Consider the following 22,385-nt stretch of genomic DNA (forward strand, 5'->3'; position numbering starts at 1 on the left):
TGATAACTAAATCATTTATATTCATGAGTTTCCTCAGAGGGCATGTGGGCTGGACACAGCAGAGAAGGTTTTGTCTCCCTGTTCTAGTGTGATGAGCAATGAATATTCAGAATCTGAGTGGTAGAAATCTGGAATTATTTTACTCTATAGTAGTACATTTGGAACTTCCTCCTGAGCTTGAGACCTATATATATCTCACTGCCTCTGGGAATCCTATCTTGGATTTCTGAGGGCACTTGTGGGCCAAATCACATACTACCCTTCTCCTGCTTATGATTTTTCAATGTAATCCTATCACCTAAAGAATAAGATCCTACACTTATTGTCAAATGCCCCCTACAATCTGGACTAAATTCAATTACTCATAATTCTCCCATACATTTGCATCTCCATGTTTGGCTCTACATGAAACTCTCTTTCCACCTTTGTTGCCTGGCAACATCCTACTTACAAAGGACTCTGCTTAAGCATCTGCTGGAGGAAGAGAACTTTCACTGAACTCCACCATTGTCTTAAATGTCCTTAAGTCTGTATTCTCATAGTATCCTATGAGTTTCTCAATTTTGTATCACTTCCCATTTTGTGCTTAAATGATACATTTGTCCATTTCTCACACTAACAATCTAAACTGGGAAAGTCTGGATCAGATCTTACTTATCTTTGTATCCCTCATGCTTAGATCAATATCTTCAGAGAACATTTCCTTTTTTTTTTTTTAATCCAAATGAACAGACTCAACTTTCTTCTGGCTGGTTATGTTCTGGGACCTGTCATGGAATTTGGTTTTTTATCTCACATGTTGAAGGTTCCCATAGAGCCAGCTGCACAGTTCCCAGAACACTAACAACGCCACGGCCAATTAACTGGAGTGGGCTGCCCTGAACCAGCACCCCAAAATACAAAGTCCAGGGCTCGGAGAAGGAGCAGGAAAAGAACAATGGAAGCTGACCAATCCAGACTCTTGTTTCTATTATTTCTTTTCACATGGCGACTATCTCCAGAAGTTGCTGCAGACGTTCAGGAATCGTCAGGTAAAAGAAAAAAGCACTTGGGTGATTGTACTGTGAAATTGTTGTTAGGGAAGGGGATGGGAACATGGCAGTGCTCTGGATAATTTTCCTCCAAATGGAGAATATTTTCCAGGAAACGGAAAAAAGATAAAGACCCATGTTGCCTAGTGGAGAAAAGAAAAGTCTAGCATTGTCCTTCAGAGAGAAACCATAAGGTGGAGTCATCCACCATATGTCAGTAAAACAATAAGGCCTTGGAATGATGATGGTACCTCTAGAGACTATGGTTTCTTTAGCCATAGTAGAGAGAGAAAAAGTATACATGCCCTCAGCATTTAGAACTGCTGCTTCTCCATTTGATACCCCGATGCCTTCTGCTTCTCTCTTTCTCTCTCTCTCTCTCTAGATGGTTCTGGTGCTTCCCAGAAACCCGTGATGCTCACAGATGTCCAAGCTACCATGGAATTCATTGCTGTTGCTGAGGTGGCTGTTATAGGTTTCTTTCAGGTTTGTCTAGATACCCTGTTTCTGTTCCCCTAAAGAACCATTAACATTCCAGCCCAGAGCAGCCATGACAGTCACCTACTGGCCAGATGACACTGTATTTAAGTCAAGGTGCACAGAGTCTGCTTTCAGCTTATTAATCAAGACATATCAATTTCAAGACATTCCTAGTCTCTGAATTATGTCTTTCTTTTTTTTTAATTTTTATTTATTTATGATAGTCACAGAGAGAGAGAGAGAGAGAGGCAGAGACACAGGCAGAGGGAGAAGCAGGCTCCATGCACCAGGAGCCCGACATGGGATTTGATCCCGGGTCTCCAGGATTGCGCCCTGGTCCAAAGGCAGGCACCAAACCACTGCGCCACCCAGGGATCCCTGAATTATGTCTTTCTGATCCTTGCTTCAAGAGTTCTGAGTCTCCTCATCTATGAGTGCTTTGAATTTTAAGTCAGTATCCAGATTGCTGGGGCAGGAGCCAGAGTAAGCCCAACTTCTATCATCCAGGCAACACAGTAGCCAATAGTTCATCTCTATCTAAAGCCTTACGGTGCAGGAAGTCCCTTATTCTGTTTTCTCTCTGTTCTGAAATGTTGAAAAGGATGACCATTTGAATATTGAAGGTGTTAACCTCCACCTTCCAGATTTGCTGCCTGGCTAATGAAAGCAGCCACCATAAAAGGGCACCATTCCAGCATTTTTATCTTTCTTTGAAGGTGATGTCAGGTTATTCTCACAGATCAAGCCCCTACTCTAATCGCAGACCTTCCTATTTCCATTAATTAGTTACAACTCATCATCACCCAGTTGATTCTGTGAACATAGCTGGAAATGGCTACAATGAGATGCGAGTGGGGAAGGAAGACAAGGGAGCAGGTTTCTCAGTGATGAAAGAAATCTGAGCTGGAGACCAAAACAGCCATCTCAGAAAGGCAGGGAGAGGCAAGAAAGCGGGAATGGAGGAATTTGCAATAAGTTAAGCAGCCACCAGATGCCGTCTGTCATTTGATCCATGAGTAATTCCCCTCTAAGGAGAATTAAAAAGGGGGAAGCAGAGATTAGCAATTGTTTGTAGCCTCAAATGAACTCCACACACACTTCCAATGAACAAGATACGAGCTCCCTCTGCTTGACCCCAGAGACAAGGCTAGTCAGCTGCTTTTCTTTTTGCACATTGTTCCTTCTAGCCCAGAAAGATGTCAGAAGAGAATATGCTCCCTCCAGTTGATCGCCTGGAGCCTCTCTGGGCAAAGGTCCTGTGACAGCTGGGGAAATGATGCCTGCTTGCTGCAGAAGGACTGGAATCATTACTTATATGTGGCTTCCCTTCTCCTTCCTGCAGGCCTGGGTTCTAGAGTTGGAACAACACAAGAACAGTTTCTTCATGGGCAATACTTTAGACTTAATGCAGGGAAGAAGACTGTTCTTCGTCCTGCACAAACCTTTGTTAAGAAAACTTCTAAGCTTCTAATTTAATTTCCTTTATTCTTCTGTTTTTTCTTTTTTGGCACTTTGGCAGCACCTATTTCCAAAACATTTGCCTCCTCGGGTAGGTCAGTAACAGTGCAGCCAAACTCTGCAGGCCTCTATGATTTTGAGGCCCCTCTCTGTTAATAAACTGCAAGTTTTATGAGAAGGCCAGACAGGAGTTTCAAGCTTAGCCACAATTTTGTAGTTACCTATTAGCCCACCCAGCCTGGAAAATTCAACAATGCTGCAGGTTTAGGCTACATTCTTAGAATGTTGTTTCACCCAGTACTAAATCAAGTCTATGATTTTTTCATGAGTAAGCATATTTCTATCTCCTATTCTGTTGATGTGTCTCATCTCCAACATAGTCTCTGTGGGTTTTTTTTTTTTCCTCTTGTCTTTAGGATTTAGAAATACCAGCAGTGTCCCTATTCCATAGCATGGTGCAAAAATTCCAAGATGTGTCATTTGGAATCAGCACGGATTCTGAGGTTCTGGGCCACTACAACATCACTGGGAACACCATTTCTCTCTTTCGCCTGGTAAGTTGGGTGGACTGCTTGAGGCTTCTTCCGGTTGGTTATGGATTTACAAACTTCTAAGACTAGAAAGGGCTCTATGCCTTTAATACAAATGATGGTGCCAGGGACCAAGGAGTCAAAGACAATGATGACAAGAATGGCAGTTCAGCTCAAGCTTCCCAAACAGGTGCTGTCACGGGATGGAAAGAGGATCGGACTGAGAGTCAAGAGGTAGAATTGTAGAACTGCTTTGTCATTGGGCCAGTCATGTGACTTGAGCAAATCACTTGACATTTTTTTTAGCTTCAATTCCTTCTGCTATAAAATAAAAGAGTTTGTGTCATCTCTAAGGTCATTTTGAGCTCCAAAATGTTATATAAAATGTTCTATATCCTTGGGAGTTCGCTTACATTTACCAAACATGTATGAAACAACTACTGTGTCCTCTGCAAGATATGATAATAAAAACATGTTAAGTAGGGCCTCTGCTCTCATAGATCTTAAAATATAGTAGAGAATATAAATATAATTTACAAGTATCTAGAATGCAAAAAGCATCACTATGGATAAAGTATTATGATGATTAAGAGGATAAATGCAATGTAGGAGTTTTGGCAAAAAAAAATGATTAAGGATACAACTGAGCTGGTATTTAAGGGATAGATAAAATTTGGACAACGTAGAGGAGAATTCATGTCCAGGGTGGGAGGAATATCAAATTTCGGAAACAGTGATCAAGCAAGCCAATTTGACTGGATCTCAGGGCACATGTTTAGAGAAAATAAATATAAGATAGAGAAGTTTGATTGAAACCATATCATGGAAAAATTTGAATGCCAGGTTAGTGGGTTTGCACTTAAGTTGGTTGGCACTGCAATGCACTTAAAGCCCTTAGATCAGGGGAGTAACAGGAACAGGAATGTGTTTTTAGCAAGATTATTTTGGCAGTGATGGCTAGGATGGATTGTTAAGCAAAAACACAAGAGTAGAGAGGACTTTTGTTAGGTTGACATAACCAATCATATTGCAGAGAGGAGTCTGCAATAGAGAAGTGGTAAAAGAAAGTAAAGAAAAGGCAGGTCTTGCTAATGATTAAATATAAAAATTCTGGAGAGGAGACAAAGTTTAAAGCCAGGGTATGTAGGGATAGTGAGGGCATATACAAAAATAGTGATTTCTGATGCTTTAGTTAGTTGTTGTTGAGTTCGTATTGTTGATGGAATATCAAGATAAAGATGTATAGAATCTACTGAAAATGCAAATTTGGGGCAAAAGATAAATGTCCTTCCCCCTCTAGTCTCCAACCTACATATTTCACTTCTCATCCAAATCCCTTTTAAATGTATTTTATATCCATGTCTCCAATTTTCTTCAAGTTTTTAAATATTCTGCTATCTGATCCATGCTCCACACTCCATTAAAACTGCTTTCATCCAGGTCAGCATGGCTTCCATATTTCCCAACCCAGTGAACACTCTTGAGGTCTTATTTAAGTGAACATCTATGCCATATTTTTGTTTTATTTTTATTACATTTTTTAAAAATTTAAAGTCAATTTGCCAATATATAGTATAACACCTAGTGCTCATTCCATCAAGTGCCCCCTCAGTGCCTGTCACCCAGTCACCTCATACCCCCACCTACCTCCCCTTCCACTACCTTTTATTCATTTTCCAGAGTTAGGAGTCTCCATGTTTTGTCACTATCTCTAATTTTCCCCCTCATTTTCTTTCCTTTCCCCCATAATCCCTTTCACTATTTTTTATATTCCCCGTATGAGTGAAACCATATAATGATTGTCCTTCTCTGATTGACTTATCTTCACTCAGCATAATACTCTCCAGTTCCATCCACGTCAAAGCAAATGATGGGTATTCATCATTTCTGATGGCTGAGGAATATTCCATTGTATACATAGACCACATCTTCTTTATCCATTCATCTTTCGATGGACACTGACCGAGGCTCCTTCTACAGTGTGGCTATTGTAGACATTGCTGCCATAAACATTGGATGCAAGTGTCTTGGCTTTTCACTAACCTGTATCTTTAGGGTAAATCCCCAGTAGTGCAAATGCTGGGTCATAGGGTGGCTCTATTTTTAACTCTTTGAGGAACCTCCACACAGTTTTCCAGAGTGGCTGTACCAGTTCACATGCCATATTTGACATTGTTGACTATCTCTTTAACACTATTTCTTTCCTTAATTCCTAGGGGCCTTCTTCTATTCCTGTTCTTCTTTTCTTAATCTATTTGAGACCTTCTCTGTCTCCATCTACACTGCTTCCTGATCCCAATGCTCTTCCCAACCTGAGCATAGAATTCACATTCTGTATAAGTAGACACTGTTTTGTTCACTACTTTGATTATAGAGCCTAAAAAAATGTCAGTAATGGAGCAGATGCCCATTAAGTATTTATTGAATGAATGTGTTTTCCTTAGGTAATACAATTTTTTTGTTTGTTTGTTTGGCTATCATGTGCCTGCTGAGGATCTGAAATGTTTCATCTCTAGCCTGGACTTCTCTCATGATTAAAATGCATTTGGAGGGGATCCCTGGGTGGCTCAGCGGTTTGGCGCCTGCCTTTGGCCCAGGGCGCAATCCTGGAGACCCGGGATCGAATCCCACGTCGGGCTCCTGGGGCATGGAGCCTGCTTCTCCCTCTGCCTGTGTCTCTGCCTCTCTCTCTCTCTCTCTCTCTCTCTGTGTGTGTGTGTGACTATCATAAATAAATAAAAAAATTTTAAAAAAATAAAAAATAAATAAAATGCATTTGGATACCTTCATAAGCACTACAGTCTTAACATGTTCAAAACTGAATTTATCATCTGCACCTGCTATGTTATGCTCTTTCCTCTAAAACACGTTTATTGAATGGCTATGTTCATTTAGTCTAAGTTTTGCCAATTAAACCTCAACACTGATTGAATCTATATTCCCCTTCACTCTTTTTACTTCATTCCTCATTTAGGCTCCTAGCTTCTTTGGCATAAACAATTTTAATAGCTTCTTAATTTGTCTCCCTTTGCTACTTCATGCCCAGTTTCTAGATTGGTATCACAATGATGTATTTAAAATGGAAAGTTGACCATCACACTCCCTTCTTAAAAACTCTTCAATATTCCCCATTTCTTTTAAGATAAAAACCAAGATGTTTAATATTACATCTAGTCTTCAATGACCTGGCTGCTACCTGCTTCTCTAGTTCCTTTTCTAGCACATTCCCACCATCGGCTTTACTCTCTCACTACCCAGATATACACAGTGCAATGATACAATTTCATGGTTTTGTACAGTCCCCCCTGCCTTTAAAGCCACCACCCTTAAAGACCTCTGTCATTTAGCCTCACCCAGTTAACTCCTCATATTCCAGTGAATCAGTTCCAGTATTGTATCCTTCACAGAGCCTCCATGGATCTTCAAATCAGCCTTACCTATGCCTCTATACTTCCATATCTCTAGTTACATTTACCACTTTATAGCACATGTCATGTATCTCTGTGTCTGTTTCACTTAACAGTCCATTAAGACCATGAGCTATTCAAGGGCAGGAACCATGACTTATATGCATTTGCAGTCCAAAGCTCTAAGGTATGCCTCTGGTCACAAAGACACTCAGAAGTGCTTGAGAAACTGACTCACCCCCAAAAGTAACTCTGAGTCCCTTCAAAAATGCTTTACCCACCTGGACAGTAGTTGCAGGTTTGTATTTTCACCATAGTAAAATAGGTTTCAATCAAACTCTTCTGTGACAAGCTTTGGAAGAAAGATATGGAAGATTGGGCTAATCATGTGACTGTTGAACCACTAGTGGCAAACCTTCAGTAGAAGAATTCTTTTTTTTTAAATAAATGTATATTAGAGATATCTTTTTTTTACGATTTATTTATTTATTTATGATAGACATAGAGAGAGAGAGGCAGAGACACAGGAGGAGGGAGAAGCAGGCTCCATGTAGGAGCCTGATGTGGGACTGGATCCCACGTCTCTAGGATCACACCCTGAGCTGCAGGCGGCGCTAAACCGCTATGCCACCGGGGCTGCCCCAGTAGAAAAATTCTAATCAGCTACTTGTCCACAAGTACCTCAAGACCTGATTTAACACTCTCAACACTAAAAAATATTTTAAATGTAATAAATAAATAAATAAATAAATAAATAAATAAATAAATAAATAAATAAGTCGTAGTGCTCCCAAGATACATATTGGGGAAGAAAAACTAGTGTTGTTGCTTCCAGTGTGTCTACAGGCTCTATGATCTCTAATGGATGCATTAGGCTTGCTTACAATTTATTCTTTATAAAGCCCTGTTGAGACTTCCCAGAGCTGTTTGCGGTTCTTTAGCATCTTTTTTTTTGTTTACCACTAGTGGCAGACCTACTCTGAAAAAAAAAAAAAAAAGACCTACTCTGAATGAACTCCTGGGAACCCTGGATGAGATTATTGATGTACCATACCAAAAACAAACACATGGGTTCCTGCCCTACTCTGTTAGCAGGTCTCACAGAGGTTCAACTTACACCCATGCCAGCTTTTAAATAAACATATTTCTCTCAGTTAATACTTTCAAAGGCTTAGCCCTATATTTTAATAGAATTATTTAGGAGTTCGGAATGCCTTTTTCTTTTTCTTTAAAGAACATCATCCAAGACTATTCTTTTTTAAATTTGGAAATGTGAACCTGTTGCGAAATTTTGGGTATCTACCCTCATCTTAAATGTATAGTTCATTCTGTTTGCTTGTTTGTTTGGTTGTTTGTTTTTAGTGCCTAATTTATGATAGACACTGTTAAGTGTTTTCCGTGTTCTACCATTTAATTCTCACAAGAATCTGATGAAATAATGCTTATTATCAGTAAGAACACTACAGCTCCATATTCTATAGTTTCACAACTATAGAATAACCGATGTCTGCTTCACACACATTGCTGTCTCTAAAACATTCCATTTTTATATTACTACAGTAACTTTCTAAATTACTTAACCCTGCCAAAAATCTTTGTTTTTACTCCTAGATTCCATCTACTCTGATGCCTTCATTCTCAAGCCTACTTATTTTAACCTTTTAAAACATTTATCTATCCCCCTGGCACTACTTAATCAAACCCTAGGATTATTACTCAAGATTTAATCGTATTTTGGCAAAGAAATCTCAGAATTTAGACCCAGAGAATTTTCTATTGTAAGAACATATTTAGAGATAAGCTGGAATAATAAGTGGAGAAATAGCAAGTCTGTAATGAGTTGACATTACTGGATGGATGCTTTGAAATGCTGGCGCAACAAGAAGCCAGCAAATGCTGTATTCATGGAGCACATCTCCCTCCAAAAATAGAGCAGGCCAACTATATAAATGTGATGAGGATGAATTTAAGTAAGTGAAACAATAAGTTGTATATGACAACCTGTTTGGTGTGTATGACAGCTTGTCTTTTTTGAGTGTGACTGCAAGGAGACCCTCTACACTCTCTGACAGCACTCTTGTTGTTTCCCTAATGGAGATATAATCCTAGGTTGAATAAACCATAAGCCTGTTCTAAAATGGAATTTCAGATATTATTTGAATGTTTGTCCTACTTTGGTTTTCCTCAATCACCTCTATTTTAAGAAATATAATTAGCCTAACTTTGACCCAGTAGGACAGTAATGGAAACACAGTGAAGGCATTCTTTCATTCCTTGGACAGTTGTGTGCTGGGTTCCTATTATAAGGAATGCGCCTTACCAAACAAAGAGAATCAAAAGGAACTAGTGCATAAAAATAAACTAATAAATGCAAGAAGGGAGATATGTCAAATTATTAGGTATTTTTTCTAAAGTATATATTTACCAAATATATGGCAAGCTAGGGAGTTTATAAAAACAAACCCAGGGACATGAGGATATTTGTTTAACAAATGAGTTCTCAGGGCTAGTCAGGACATTTAATACTGTAACTGTGGGGTAAACTAAGACAACTTTAATACGCTTTATGAAAAACTGGGTTCTTAATTAGAGAGACACATAGGAATTCAAAGAAATATTGCTGAAGTCTTAATCTATAGGGAAAAACTAATCTGTTGGTATAAAAAATCATAAAACAAAATCATCCACTTCAAATACTCTTGGTAAGACTCAAAATTATATTGTAAGGTGGCAATCCTGGTTTACTGTTTCTGTTTCTGTTTTTCTTCTGGTGCCTTTTTTTGGGGGGAGAAAAATGATATGATATCTCGAGTAAAATTCTTTCCAAAAACTGGAAAAATATATATAAAAAAAAATTTTCCCCAACTCTTGGTTTCAGGGTTATTTTCTGCCCAGTGCATTATGCAAATAATTCCCTTTACAGAAGGGAGATTTCCTGTTCAAATATTTCCAGGAATGCTACATATGAATGTTCCAGAGTTTATTAGTTCAAGAAATAGTGAACCAATCCACCATGTTTCGTTAAAAGAAGCACTACAAACTGGAGAGACTTCAGGAGAGTGGTTTTTATTAAAACTCTTTGCTACTTAGAGAATGTTATCACCACTTAACATCCTCTGCCTCCAACATACTGCATTCCTTAAGTCCAGAAACACCTGGAGTAACTGGGCTTCCTGTTCTCCCTGTTCTGGGAAATGGTGAGGGACTGCCTGGAAGAGCAGAGAGGGAGGGGCTCCTGGCCACAGCACATCTCTGTTAGCTGAGGCGCGGCCACCAGGCCTGCAAGTTCCTAGACAAATAATCAGGAAGTATTTAGACACATGAAATATTAAAAGGGCCCCAGTTGTGATTATAATACTGATGATTTTGATGTTTGCAATTAGCAAAGCCTTAAGTGTGGAGGAGACATGCCAGCTGGCAAAGCATTCTTTAAGCAACAGCAAAGAGCCTGTGTGCTCATTTTCTTTTTCTCCTGACTCTTACTGACTTGGAGAGGTGGGTGGGAGGGGCCCAGTAAGAACTCCCCTCTAGAAAGACTTTTTCTCTTGCTTTGATATTTCTGCCTCAAGCCTTCTGCTCAGAATTTGTGAATATTGAAACAACTAAATATACAAAGGGAGTTCACAGTTTAAAATATCCTATGGTTTTGACGATTTTTTTCGAAATTCTTATTTTGAAATACATTTTTTGTACCTCTGCATGTATCTGTTTTATAAATTTGAGTTGTGAAAAACAGTCATAAAATAAAGTGATTAAATTGCTATCTGAAGGAATGTCAGGCATTCCTGTGCCTCAGCGCCTAACATACTGCAGGCACTCAAAAAATAATTCATTTGCAAAGGTATTAGAAGAGAATGACTGGGCATATCTAGAATTAACAATATTAACCATAGAGAACCATGGGCTTCTTAAAGGTGCATATTGCTTTCAACTAACCCAATGGGAGACCACCTTGAAAAAAAAGAGGAGAAAAATAGGCAATGGGAGTCACCATGGAAATGACAATAATGAACAATCTTAGATTCCTACTGTTTAGAGACTTTATCTTTGCCTGAATTCCCTCCTGCATAAACTACAATGAGACATAACTCTGACTTTGCTGGGTATACTGGGAAAAAGTATCCAGGGGTCAAAAAGATGGTTCTGATCCAGGGCAAGATTGGATTGGGTAGGACCTCTATGAGATAGCAAATGTAAGGTAAAGGGGTTGAGATGTCCAAGGGGTAGCGGCCCAAGCATCTCAAAAGTGATTCGAAGATTCAAGGTATTTAAGGAAACGTAACCCTTCAGGAGCTAGCATTTGTCTGTAGGCATAGTTGCCATGGGTGTTAGAAGCGTTATCTTGTGCCTCTATGGGCATGAGTAGATTGGGGGAGGGGGATGGAAAACCCTGGGACAATGATTGACAGTATGAAGTCCTATCTTTTAATATATCTGAGTATGGTGGAAAGACAGCTTTAAAATGCAAATATGGGAAGCTGGACTAGGTAACTAGATAGCCCTTCTGTCAAAAATAATTTATTTTAAAAGCCAGGTGAGCAGAAAAGGGGGTGGAGGGGTGGGGCTTGGAGAAGTAGTAAAAGAGGAAGAAATTTCTAGACTAAGATCTAGAGGAAGAAGAAAATCCAAAAGGAAAACGCTTCATTGGGACTGTTTTTTGTCTGAGGGGCTTTTCCTGCCAGTTCTTGAAGAAGTCAAGAGGCTGAGAAGTTTATTATCTTTTTTGAGAACCTCAAGGAGCCAGAAGAGTAAATGTTGAAATCCAGGGCCCAGAAGCAGAAGTACAAAGTAGATTTAGTAAAACACCCTTTGCCCCACTTTGACCCTAAAGAGCAGTACCCTAAAAACAAGGATGTGCAATAAGTATATCAGCCCTCCCAAAGGCTGCAACAGATTTAAATCATTTCAGTCCCTGAAATGGGATTAAGATGATCCTATGTGGATATATAAGTATATATACACCCATGCATACATGCATACAAACACACATGTACCTCTACACATACTTAATTACACACATGTATCATTTATATAATCTACCCTTAGCCATGCCATAATATAATAGCTCAAACTCAAAGAAAAAGAGAACAATTTTAAATCAGAGAAGAGATTTCCCTCAAAGTAATCTCAAAGGGCTAATACTAAGTTTCACAGATGACTTCTCAGTGACTCTCTACAGACTGGAATGTTACATATAAAGAATTATGTCCTGTAAAAACTGAAAGAAAATAACAGTAACCTTAGGATTCTACCTCCAGCAAAAATAGCCTTCAAAAATAAAGCTGAAATAAAGATATTTTAAGCAACCAAACTGAGAGACTATGTCACCCAACAGGTCTTACTCATACTAAAATGTGTTCTCTGGGCAGAGGGCAAAACATCCCAGATGGAAGCTCATAAGTGCAGGAAGAAATGAAAAGAAACTAAAATTGTATAAATGTGAATGTATATTGACTATATATCAATAATATCTTGTGAAATTTAGAATTAAAATACACAATAATGATCACCTGTAAGTCTTCATTGTGGGGTCAAGGAATAGAGTTGGAAAGAGGAAAACTAATGCCTGCATTATCCAAGAAGAGACAAAACTGCCAGACTAAGTTAGATTTGGATAACTAAAGGATGCATGGTGTATAATGCATGCTTGGTAATCCTCAAGAGAGTGATTATAGCACATGTAACTTCTAAGCCAATCAAGGGAAGGAAGGAATAATATAAAGTGCTCAATCAATCGAAAGTAATCCCAAAATGAAAGAAAGTGGGATTTGGAACAGTCAGAACCAGTAACAAGTGCAATGCATATGGGATTAACTGTATTCATGATTACTTTATATTATATTATATTATATAAAAATACATTACATTATATAAAAATAATATAGCAGACAAAAATAGCAGACTATATTAAAAAAATACAACTCTGTGCTTTTTTACCAAAGACGTCATTTTAAAACATAGGGATATATGTAATGTATAAATATAGGTTAAAAGTAAAAGGACATACTCTATGATCCAGCAATTGTACTACTAGGTATACACACAAAGGATGCAAAACTACAGACTTGAAGGAGTACATGCACCCTGATGTTTATAGCAGCATTATCAACCATAGCCATATGGAGAGAGCCTAAATGTCCATGGACTGATGAATGAATAAAGGAGATGTGATACACACACACACACACACACACACACACACACACACACACACCATGGAATATTACTCAGCCTCAAAAAGAATGAAATCTTGTCATTTGCAATGACGTGGATGGAGCTAAATATATTATGCTAAGCAAAATAAGTCAGACAGAGAAAGACAAACCATATGACTTCACTATTTGTGGAATTTAGGAAACAAAACATATGAACATATGGGAAGGAAGAAAAAGGAGGGGAAAAAAGAGAAAGAGAGAGGGAAACAAACCATTAGAGAGTCTTAGTGATAGAGAACAAACAGAGGGTTGGTGGAGGGAGATGGGTGGGGAATGGGCTAAATAGGTGATGGGTGTTAAGGAGGCCACTTGTGATGAGCCCTGGATATTATATGTGAGTGATGAATCACTAAATTCTACTCCTGAAACATATATTGCACTGTATGTTAACCAAAAATTAAATAAAAAATTTTTAAAGAAGGAATTCCTACCTAAAGAAAAAAAAGTAAATGGATAGAGCTATACCATACAAATACTTCCAAAAGAAAGCTGATTCAGGCATATTAATGTCAGACAAAGTCGTCTTTTAGGCAACAAGAATACCTAGAGATAAAGAATGATGTTTCATGGGACTCTGAGCCTTTGGCTCAGGGAGTGATCCGGGGGTCCTAGGACTGAGTCCCACACCGGGCTCCCCGCAGGGAGCCTGCTTCTCTCTCTACCTATTTCTCTGCCTCTCTCTCTCTCTGTGTGTTTCTCATGAATAAATAAAATCTTTAAAAAAATAAATAAGTAAAGGAATGATGTTTCATAATGATACATGTTTCAACTTGGCCAGATATGTAACAATTCTAAATTCGCATTCATCTAATACATGGCCTGAGAATATATAAGCAGAAACTGACAGAATTGTAAGAAAAAATGATTAAATTCACAATCATGGTGGGAGATTTTAATACTACTCTCTTGGTAGAATAAATTGGTTAAACAAATCAGTAAGAATATAGAAAATCTGAACTACGAAATTAACCAAGTGAGCTGTTAGTATATTCAGAATACTGTATTTGAAAACTGCAGAATATACATGATTTAAAGGACATATATAGCATATATAGAAGTTGACAAATGATATAATAAAATGTAGAAATTAAGCTAGAATAACAAGATTAAATTTAAAAAAGCACACTTCTAAATAGCCAATAGGTTAGAGAAGAAATAAGAACAGAAATTGGAAAACATTTTGGACTAAATGATAATGAAATCTACATATAAAATTTATGGATGCATTTATAGCCCTGAAAGGGGGAAATGCATAGATTTTAACATATATTTTAGAAAAGGATAACAATAAAAATCAAGAATCTAAGCATTCCTTACAAAGTGAAAAAAACTGAATTTTATATTCTCCATTTCATGCTTTTCTCTATATGTATCATTTCACATTAAAGGGTACATATATACACACATAAATCTGATTATGTAAATGATCCTCTTGCCTTCAGGTTAGAGTTTTATCTATTTACTTCAGCTTCAAGGTCCTTTGGAAGTTTGCCCCAGCCTACCCCACTAACCTGTCTCTCTCCTACTCACACTTAACATCTACTGTTATAGTCATGGCAAACTAAATGCAGCTACCAGAACATGACATCTCTCATCTTTTTGCCTTTTGCAAATACTGTTGTTTTTTTGTTTTTTGTGTTTTTTTTTTATAATTCCCTCCCCATCCTCATTCACTTGACCAAGTTCTAGCTACTTTTCAAGAGTTGCTTCTTCCTGGAAGCTTTCCTGCTCTTCCTTTAGGTGGTATATGGGCCTGTGATTCCTCGGTGATGACATTTCTGTTAACTTCTTTGTATCCCACTGGACAGTGTGTTCCTCGAAAGCAGAGAATATTTCCTACTTACCTTTATGTCTTTTGAGCTTTAGTCAATGCCTGATATGTGGTAGATAGTCCAGAAACATTTATCAATGAATGAATAAAAACAGAATAGTGACTATTTTATCCTTTTTGTGTTACCCAGGTGGACAACAAAAAACTGGATTTAGAGAGCAAATACATTGAAAGCATTGATGCCACCAAATTAAGCCGTTTCATTGAGATCAACAGTCTCCACTTGGTGACAGAGTACAACCCTGCGGTAAACAGTAGTCCTTGTCTCCAGACCCTTAAGCCCTGTGTCAGGGAGGGTACTTGTCTCCATAGCAGAGATCCCTTCATCTAGGAATTCTAACCTTAACCATTAATAACAGCAGCTGCCATTATTGTCATTTATTTTGCTATCCTTACTACAACCCTTTAAATTTGATGTTTGTCCCTATTCAGAAAAAAAAAAAAAACATAATTTAAATATCCATCAGTGGGGCTTGGGTGGTTCAGTCAGCTGAATATCCAACTCTTGGTTTCAACTCAGGTTATGATGTCATGGGTCATGGAATTGGGCCCCACATAGGGCATGGAGTCTGCTTTGGATTCTCTCTCCTTTCTCTGCCTCTCCCACTCATGATCTTTATCTCAAATAAATAAATAAATCTTAAAAAAGAGAAAAAGAAAAAAAGAAAGAGCTCTTAAATACCCATCAGATGACTGGTAAGAAAAAGAGCCAGAATGCAAGTCAAAGATGAGTGAGTCGAAAACTTCTGAGTTTTGCTGCCTGAAACCGTTCACTATAGGCAACTCGTCTGAGCCACCCTCTAAACCACACTTTTCAAACAAAATCACAATCTTAGCCGGAGTCCATTTTTTCCCCAAAAGCATTAGTGACCAATACTTTTGCAAAATACAAGGCAAGTAAATTAACAGACAAATGGGAAAAAAATTTTAAAAGGCCCACTGATCACATATTTGGATGTTACAGCTAAGCAAAATTTCTATAAAATTTTTAAAACTTCTCCCTACCTCCTTATGGACCAGTAACCAACAATTCTTGGTCTGGCTTCCCCTGCACATGCCTAGACCCTCGCAGTGATCAGCTTTCTGTCGGGATTTGTCTCCTTTTGGCGTTGCATGCTGCATGCAACCCGAGTGAAGGTGCTGATCCACCTGTTCTGATAATCTTCTAACACTCTACAGCTTCTACAAGTGCCTTCTATATGCTTTTATTTTCCCTGATGTAGATCATAAAGTGATAGAGTATTAATTTCCAGTGATTTCCTCAGGTCAGAAATGCTCTGCATTCTCTAATAACATGACTTTAGATGCACATCTTGATTTTTAGAACTCACCAAGTCATTTCACACCCATTTTCTCATTTAATCTTCACGTTGATTTTTTGAGGTAGGAGAGAGAAAAGTATTATGCCCATTTTATAGAGGAGCACATTTAAGATCCAAGTGACTTATCTGAGATCCCATATAAAGCAGGAAAGGCAGAGTAGAAGGCAGGAAGTTTACTGCTGAGGCATTCATTCACTGTCTATTTCCATTTTGCAGGAGAAAAGAGGGTTCAGAAAAGTGGAGTAACTTCCTCAAGGCCATATGCCTAGCAATTTGAGCCTCAGAAACAGCCTTCTGCACTTGTCCCTGCTTTTTTTCATGACTAGTCTGTCTGACTGAATCTTGTGGTTTTTCCATTGCCCCACTCAGGCTTCAATAGGAAACACCCTTTTTCCTGTTGACTAAATTCCTGTCCACCTCTCACACCACGTTTGTCTTCGTGGAGTGGTGACTCCATTTCCACTCTTACAAAGATTCCAAACACATGCACCCCAGGGGTGGGTGTCAGCAGCAATAATAAAAAAGGCATCTTTCTCCTAGGCCATCATCATTCTCATGATTATGTCTATAGAGGTCAGGAGTGCATGTGGGAGCAGAAAAGGTGATCTTAGAGTCCCTATTTCATGTACCCAGGGTCCTGGAGTTCTTCAGGCTAATGAAGGCAGGGACAAGGATTGGTCTTCCTGAATTCTAGGCCTGGGCAATCCCTTTTCTTACAAAATACTGACACAATTTTTAAGTTCCACATTAGTAGTGAAGGTAGATCGTACCAAGAAGAAATTAGGTAAGAATAACTTTAGAGAAGCAAGTTTAACTTTCATTGTGACCTTTCTGTTTCCCAAAAGTGATATTTTTCCCATTTGGAGACCTGCCCCCACCACTATAGTTATGTCTCACCTGCTCCTGATGCAGAGGTTTGCACCAGTGACAACAAGGAAGTGGAAACCCACAATCATGTATTAGGCTGTTTGTATACTCTTTTTTTTTTTTAAGATTTTTTATTTATTTGATGGGGGGACAGAGGCAGAGAGAGAGGACAAAAGAGTCTTAAGCAGACTCTATGCTGAGCATAGAGCTGTGTGAATCTCTTCATAAGGCTGCATGACTGTCCAACACTGGTACTGGCTTTCCCCAGAGTGAGTGATAGAAGAGACCAAGCATAAGCCACTATGTCATTTATGACTTCATCTTGGAAGTCACACTCCATCATTTCTGCAATATCCCAGTGGTTACTTGGCTCACCCTTATCTAGCGTGGGCAATAGGGATCTACACAGTTTCATGACAGCCCAAGGGTGAGACTTATTGAGGGTCAAGCTGAAGGCTAGTTACCATTTATGTTATGGATGGACAGTTCTCATTCATATTTAAGCCTATTTATTTACTGTGTTGCCACTAATGGGGCTTTTTGTTTGTTTTGTTTTGTTTTGCTCCTTGTCTCTTTCATTCTACTATAAAATACTTCAATTTGCCAGACTGTGATTGGCCTATTTAATAGCATGATCCAGATTCATCTTCTACTGATGATGAACAAGGCCTCTCCAGAGTATGAAGAAAGCATGTCCAGATACCAGAAGGCAGCCAAGCTCTTCCAGGGGAAAGTAAGTCTGAAATGGGAGATACTCTTTTGAATACTCAGTAGCAGGACACTAAAAACAGGGAGATGGATCCAGGGAGATTAGGTAAATAAGGAAAGTGAGTAAGGTTAAGAGATAACAAAAGGGAATAGAAGGGAAGGGTAGGAAATATCAGAAAGGGAGACAGAACATGAAGACTCCTAACTCTGGGAAACGAACTAGGGGTGGTGGATGGGGAGGAGGGCAGGGGGTGGGGGTGAATGGGTGACGAGCACTGAGGGGGGCACTTGACGGGATGAGCACTGGGTGTTATTCTGTATGTTGGCAAATTGAACACCAATAAAAAATAAATTTATTATTTAAAAAATTCTTGAAAACAAAAATAAATAAATAATTAATTAAAAATAAGATCTGAAAAAAAAGGTTAAGAGATAACAAAGTAAGAACTAGGACCTAATAAATCACATTACCCTGATTTAAAATTAAAGATGCTGTATTTTATACTATTAAAGTCCTGTATAACCATATCTTCCCTTGGCTGGAAGTGTATTCCATTTTTTTTCTACATTAAGAAGTGGAGAGAAAAATAGAGATCCAAAGATGTTGAAAATAAAAATCCCCTATTAGTCACAATTTAATTAGTCCTTGCCATAACCTCTTAAAATTTTAGACTCAGGACTTACTTATATAAAGTAATTCTCACGTACCTGGTGCCTACTAGATGTCCAATAAATATTTAGTCCTGTCCCTCTCTACTTCATGCAGCTCTGTTTGGTATCACTGAAATAATAAAACTCCAACCACTTCAACGCTACTGCATTAAACTAGACCTTTTTGATGTTGACAATTGTCTGGTAATAACATAAGCCAACTTTCGGGCGGCTATTTCCTTAACACTGGATGTTTTCAAAATTTCTGAATCTAAATGATCCCCTAACAAGAACATTATAAAGGTTTCTACTTTGAGTAGAAGGTTTGATTTAATAATATAAAATAATCGACATTTATCAAGCATTTACCATATGCCAAAAACTGTACTGGACATATTAAATGGATCCGCTCATTTAATCTTTCCGGGGAAAAGCCTATTTTGCCAATGAGAATATTGAGTCTCAGAGAGGCTGAGTAATGTGCCAAAGTCACACAGCTAGAAAGTACCAGAAACAAAATGTAAAATGTATTATCTGCTTTTAACCATTAGGCCATACTTGTTTATTTAACTAATCACTAAAGTTATTTCCAATTCTGTGTTCTTAATCTTAAATCTGATGAAAAGGGATAAAATACCAAAGCAGAGAAAAATAAGAAATTCATTATATTATATGGCACAGACCACAAGTTAATTAGTGTAAACTGCAACAATTATGAGACGTCTCTTTCTCCTCTGGACCTCAGATAGATTTTTTTTTCCCTTTCAAACCTCTCCAACTGCAGATTCTTTTTGTTCTGGTGGACAGTGGCGTGGAGGCAAATGGGAAGGTGATCTCATTTTTCAAACTAAAGAAGTCTCAACTGCCTGCTTTGGCAATTTACCGTACTGTAGATGAAGAGTGGGATACACTGCCCATGGCAGAAGTTTCTGTGGAGCATGTGCAAAACTTTTGTGATGGATTCCTAAAAGGGAAACGGCTGGTAAGTAGGAGCCTCCAGTATAACAAGTTGAGTTTTCCTCTCTATGTCCTGTTGAATAAAAATTCTTTGAGCTCTCCTGGATTTGATTAAGAACAAAAGTTAACAAGGGTATGGTAGAGAGGATCAGAATGCTTCTTAGGTAACAACAAATATCCACCATTTGCTTCGATGTGGATGGAACTGGAGGGTATTATGCTGAGTGAAATAAGTCAATCGGAGAAGGACAAACAGTGTATGTTCTCATTCATTTGGGGAATATAAATAATAGTGAAAGGGAATAGAAGGGAAGGGAGAAGAAATGAGTAGGAAATATCAGAAAGGGAGACAGAACATGGAAGACTCCTAACTCTGGGAAACGAACTAGGGGTGGTGAAAGGGGAGGAGGGCGGAGGGTGGGGGTGAATGGGTGACGGGCATTGGGGGGGGGCACTTGACGGGATGAGCACTAGGTATTATGCTATATGTTGGCAGATTGAACTCCAATAAAAAAAATAGAATGAATTTTAAAAGTATGATACTATTGTTAAAATGGCCATCAAATAATAATATGTGTCTCTTAACAATATTAGAAATGTTTAGATTGATTTCAAAGATAAAGCCTAGCAACGCTGCCCCATTGGAAGGTGGCTTTCTATAAAAATAAATTTATTATTTAAAAAAAAAGAATGCTTCTTAGGATAGAGTCGTGAGAATAAAACTACACGGGCACCTTTGGAAATGTCTTGCATATTCAAAGGAACTGAATTTGGGGTTTTACCATTCTGTTTACATTATTAATGGGAAACAAACCAAATTCCTATATATAAAAGTTCATGAAATAAAAATGAAGAATGGGTTTAGGACTTCCAGGAGTAATTAAATAGCTGTTTGCTAATCTCAGAGCTCAAAACCAAGAGTGGGTTCCAAATCTAAGTAACAGTGTCATGATGTTTTTCAGAGAGAAAACCATGAATCAGAAGAAAAAACTCCAAAGGTGGAACTCTGATTTCTCCTGATACTTCTACATACTACTAAGTATTTACATGAAATGTAAAAAGGGCAACTGAAATCTCAGAGACAGTAAACAGGATCACCAGGCCTTATACACACACACACACACACACACACACACACACACACACTCACAGAGCTCTCCACTTTGTTCCTTAAAATCTCATTTACTTTCCTTATCCTTTCTTTTAAATTGTCTACACTCTTACTACCCATCCAATCTTCTATACAGTCATACTGCGTAGCCCCATACACTGCAATACACGCCGCTCAATGGAGCCTTAAAGAGAAATTCTGTGATCTCTTTGAAGGGAGAGAGGTTGTTTTGATTTGTCATTTCCTGTTGAATCTGTACATTCCACAGGACTCCCATGCAACATAATTTCTGCTCTTTTCTAGTCCTGAAGAGTTGAAACTCTACTTTCTTCACAAGCACGTGTCCCTCTCTAACTCAGTCAGGAATAAAGGGAAGGTTTGAGACACCTTTCTGGAATTGTCTTTTTGCCAGTCAAATGATGTTTCCAAGTCTCTAAACTCAGCAGAAACAGACTATGTAAAAACTATGCTTGTTTAGCGTTCCTAACTCCTATGTAAATCAACAACCACACAATAAATAAAAAGCAATAATGTTATAGGAAAAGGCTGGCATCTCTTTGCAGGCCAAACCTTTTATAAATACCCAGATGCCCAAATAAGCAGTAGGTACCTCACCCTTCAGTGCCCACTGTTTAGTGTCAGGCCACGAGCCACTAATGTGTTATTGTTAACTCTATGGGTGGGATAGGAGGTGGTAGAGACCATCCTGCATGAGGATCGGCATAAATGTGGCAATAAAAGCTAGGAATCAAATTAGGTAAAAGGTTGGGGAATAGGTAAGGAGGGGTCCACCTGGTGCTGGGGCACGCTGGGGCTAATAGGTGCAGATTACTGTAGGCGGGGTATGCAATCCAGTTTATGTGAAACAGAGGGAGTTTGGTAAAGTGTCTCTGGCCCCTAGACTGTTACTGTCAACACACAGATGCTACATTGTTCCCAGGAGGCCCTTGGCTCAGAAGGAAAGGGCCTAAGTGCTGAAGAGCTGAAAAACCACAGTGTACACCTCAAGGACTGGCCCAAGTGAGGAACAGGGAGTGAAAGACTTAGTTGTTTCTCTCTGTGGGGAACACTCCACAGCCTCTGAGCTGGGAGTGGGCAGCTGGCAAGGACACTAGGAAAGCAGCAGTGTGAATGGCACGCCTCTCAGCAACATGAGACTGATGGATTGTGAGGAGGCCGTCCAGTCCATCCTCGGGGTTGCAGGAAACCACCCAGTCTCTTGCTTGAGGCTAAAAAATATTCCTAGGGTAGGCACATCCCAGAAGCCTCCCTTTGATCCTGTAAACCAGAACTCTTGACATTTCCAGTCAGGAAATTCTTCCTGATATCCAGCTGAGGTCCTCTGGCCACACAAACTCATTTCTTCTTACCTACAGTCCATGGAAATTCTTAACAGCTGCCAATCACCATCTCCAAGTGGCACCTCCAATTCTTGCTGGTTGCTCTTAACCTCCTTATCCAGTCTTCTTTTCTCCATACCTACAGTCCAATTCTTCAATCAATTTGTTTTATCTCCAGGTCTCTTGAATAGCTTTATTGTCTTTCTCTCTTTCCTCTTTCTCAAGTTTCCCTCTTTTTTTTTTCCTTAAAATAGAGAATTCCAAACCACTGTACAAATTTGGTAAACGTTAAAAGATAAATTCCCATGAGATATATTTTGTTCCATGTTGAGTTAACTTGTCAAATATTTCACTTGAAGTGTTTCCTCCAATAACTGCGGTCGACACTGACCACATCTTTATTGTGCATTTTGCTGCTTGATGACATTTGGTAGCAATTTTATTATATATTGCCTTTTTATGCTTATTTTCATCCCT

At 38.7% G+C, this 22,385-nt stretch overlaps 1 protein-coding gene across 2 annotated transcripts; it reads left to right on the forward strand.

The window, feature by feature from the left end:
* Positions 1–731: 731 nt before the first annotated feature.
* On the forward strand, positions 732–21,112 carry ERP27 (endoplasmic reticulum protein 27). 2 transcript variants are annotated; one of them, XM_077870956.1, is made up of 7 exons: positions 732–1,031; positions 1,417–1,517; positions 3,386–3,523; positions 15,083–15,199; positions 17,749–17,874; positions 19,285–19,508; positions 20,420–21,112. In XM_077870956.1, the coding sequence occupies exons 1-7, from the start codon at positions 938–940 to the stop codon at positions 20,475–20,477; spliced, it is 858 nt and encodes a 285-aa protein (XP_077727082.1). In that variant the 5' UTR covers positions 732–937; the 3' UTR covers positions 20,478–21,112. The 2 variants fall into 2 exon arrangements, with proteins under 2 accessions (XP_077727082.1, XP_077727083.1); XM_077870957.1 differs by having other exon boundaries at positions 752–1,031; positions 19,285–19,482.
* Positions 21,113–22,385: the final 1,273 nt, after the last annotated feature.

Source organism: Canis aureus, chromosome 25 (assembly GCF_053574225.1).
Source record: "Canis aureus isolate CA01 chromosome 25, VMU_Caureus_v.1.0, whole genome shotgun sequence".
Classification (NCBI taxonomy): domain Eukaryota; kingdom Metazoa; phylum Chordata; class Mammalia; order Carnivora; family Canidae; genus Canis; species Canis aureus.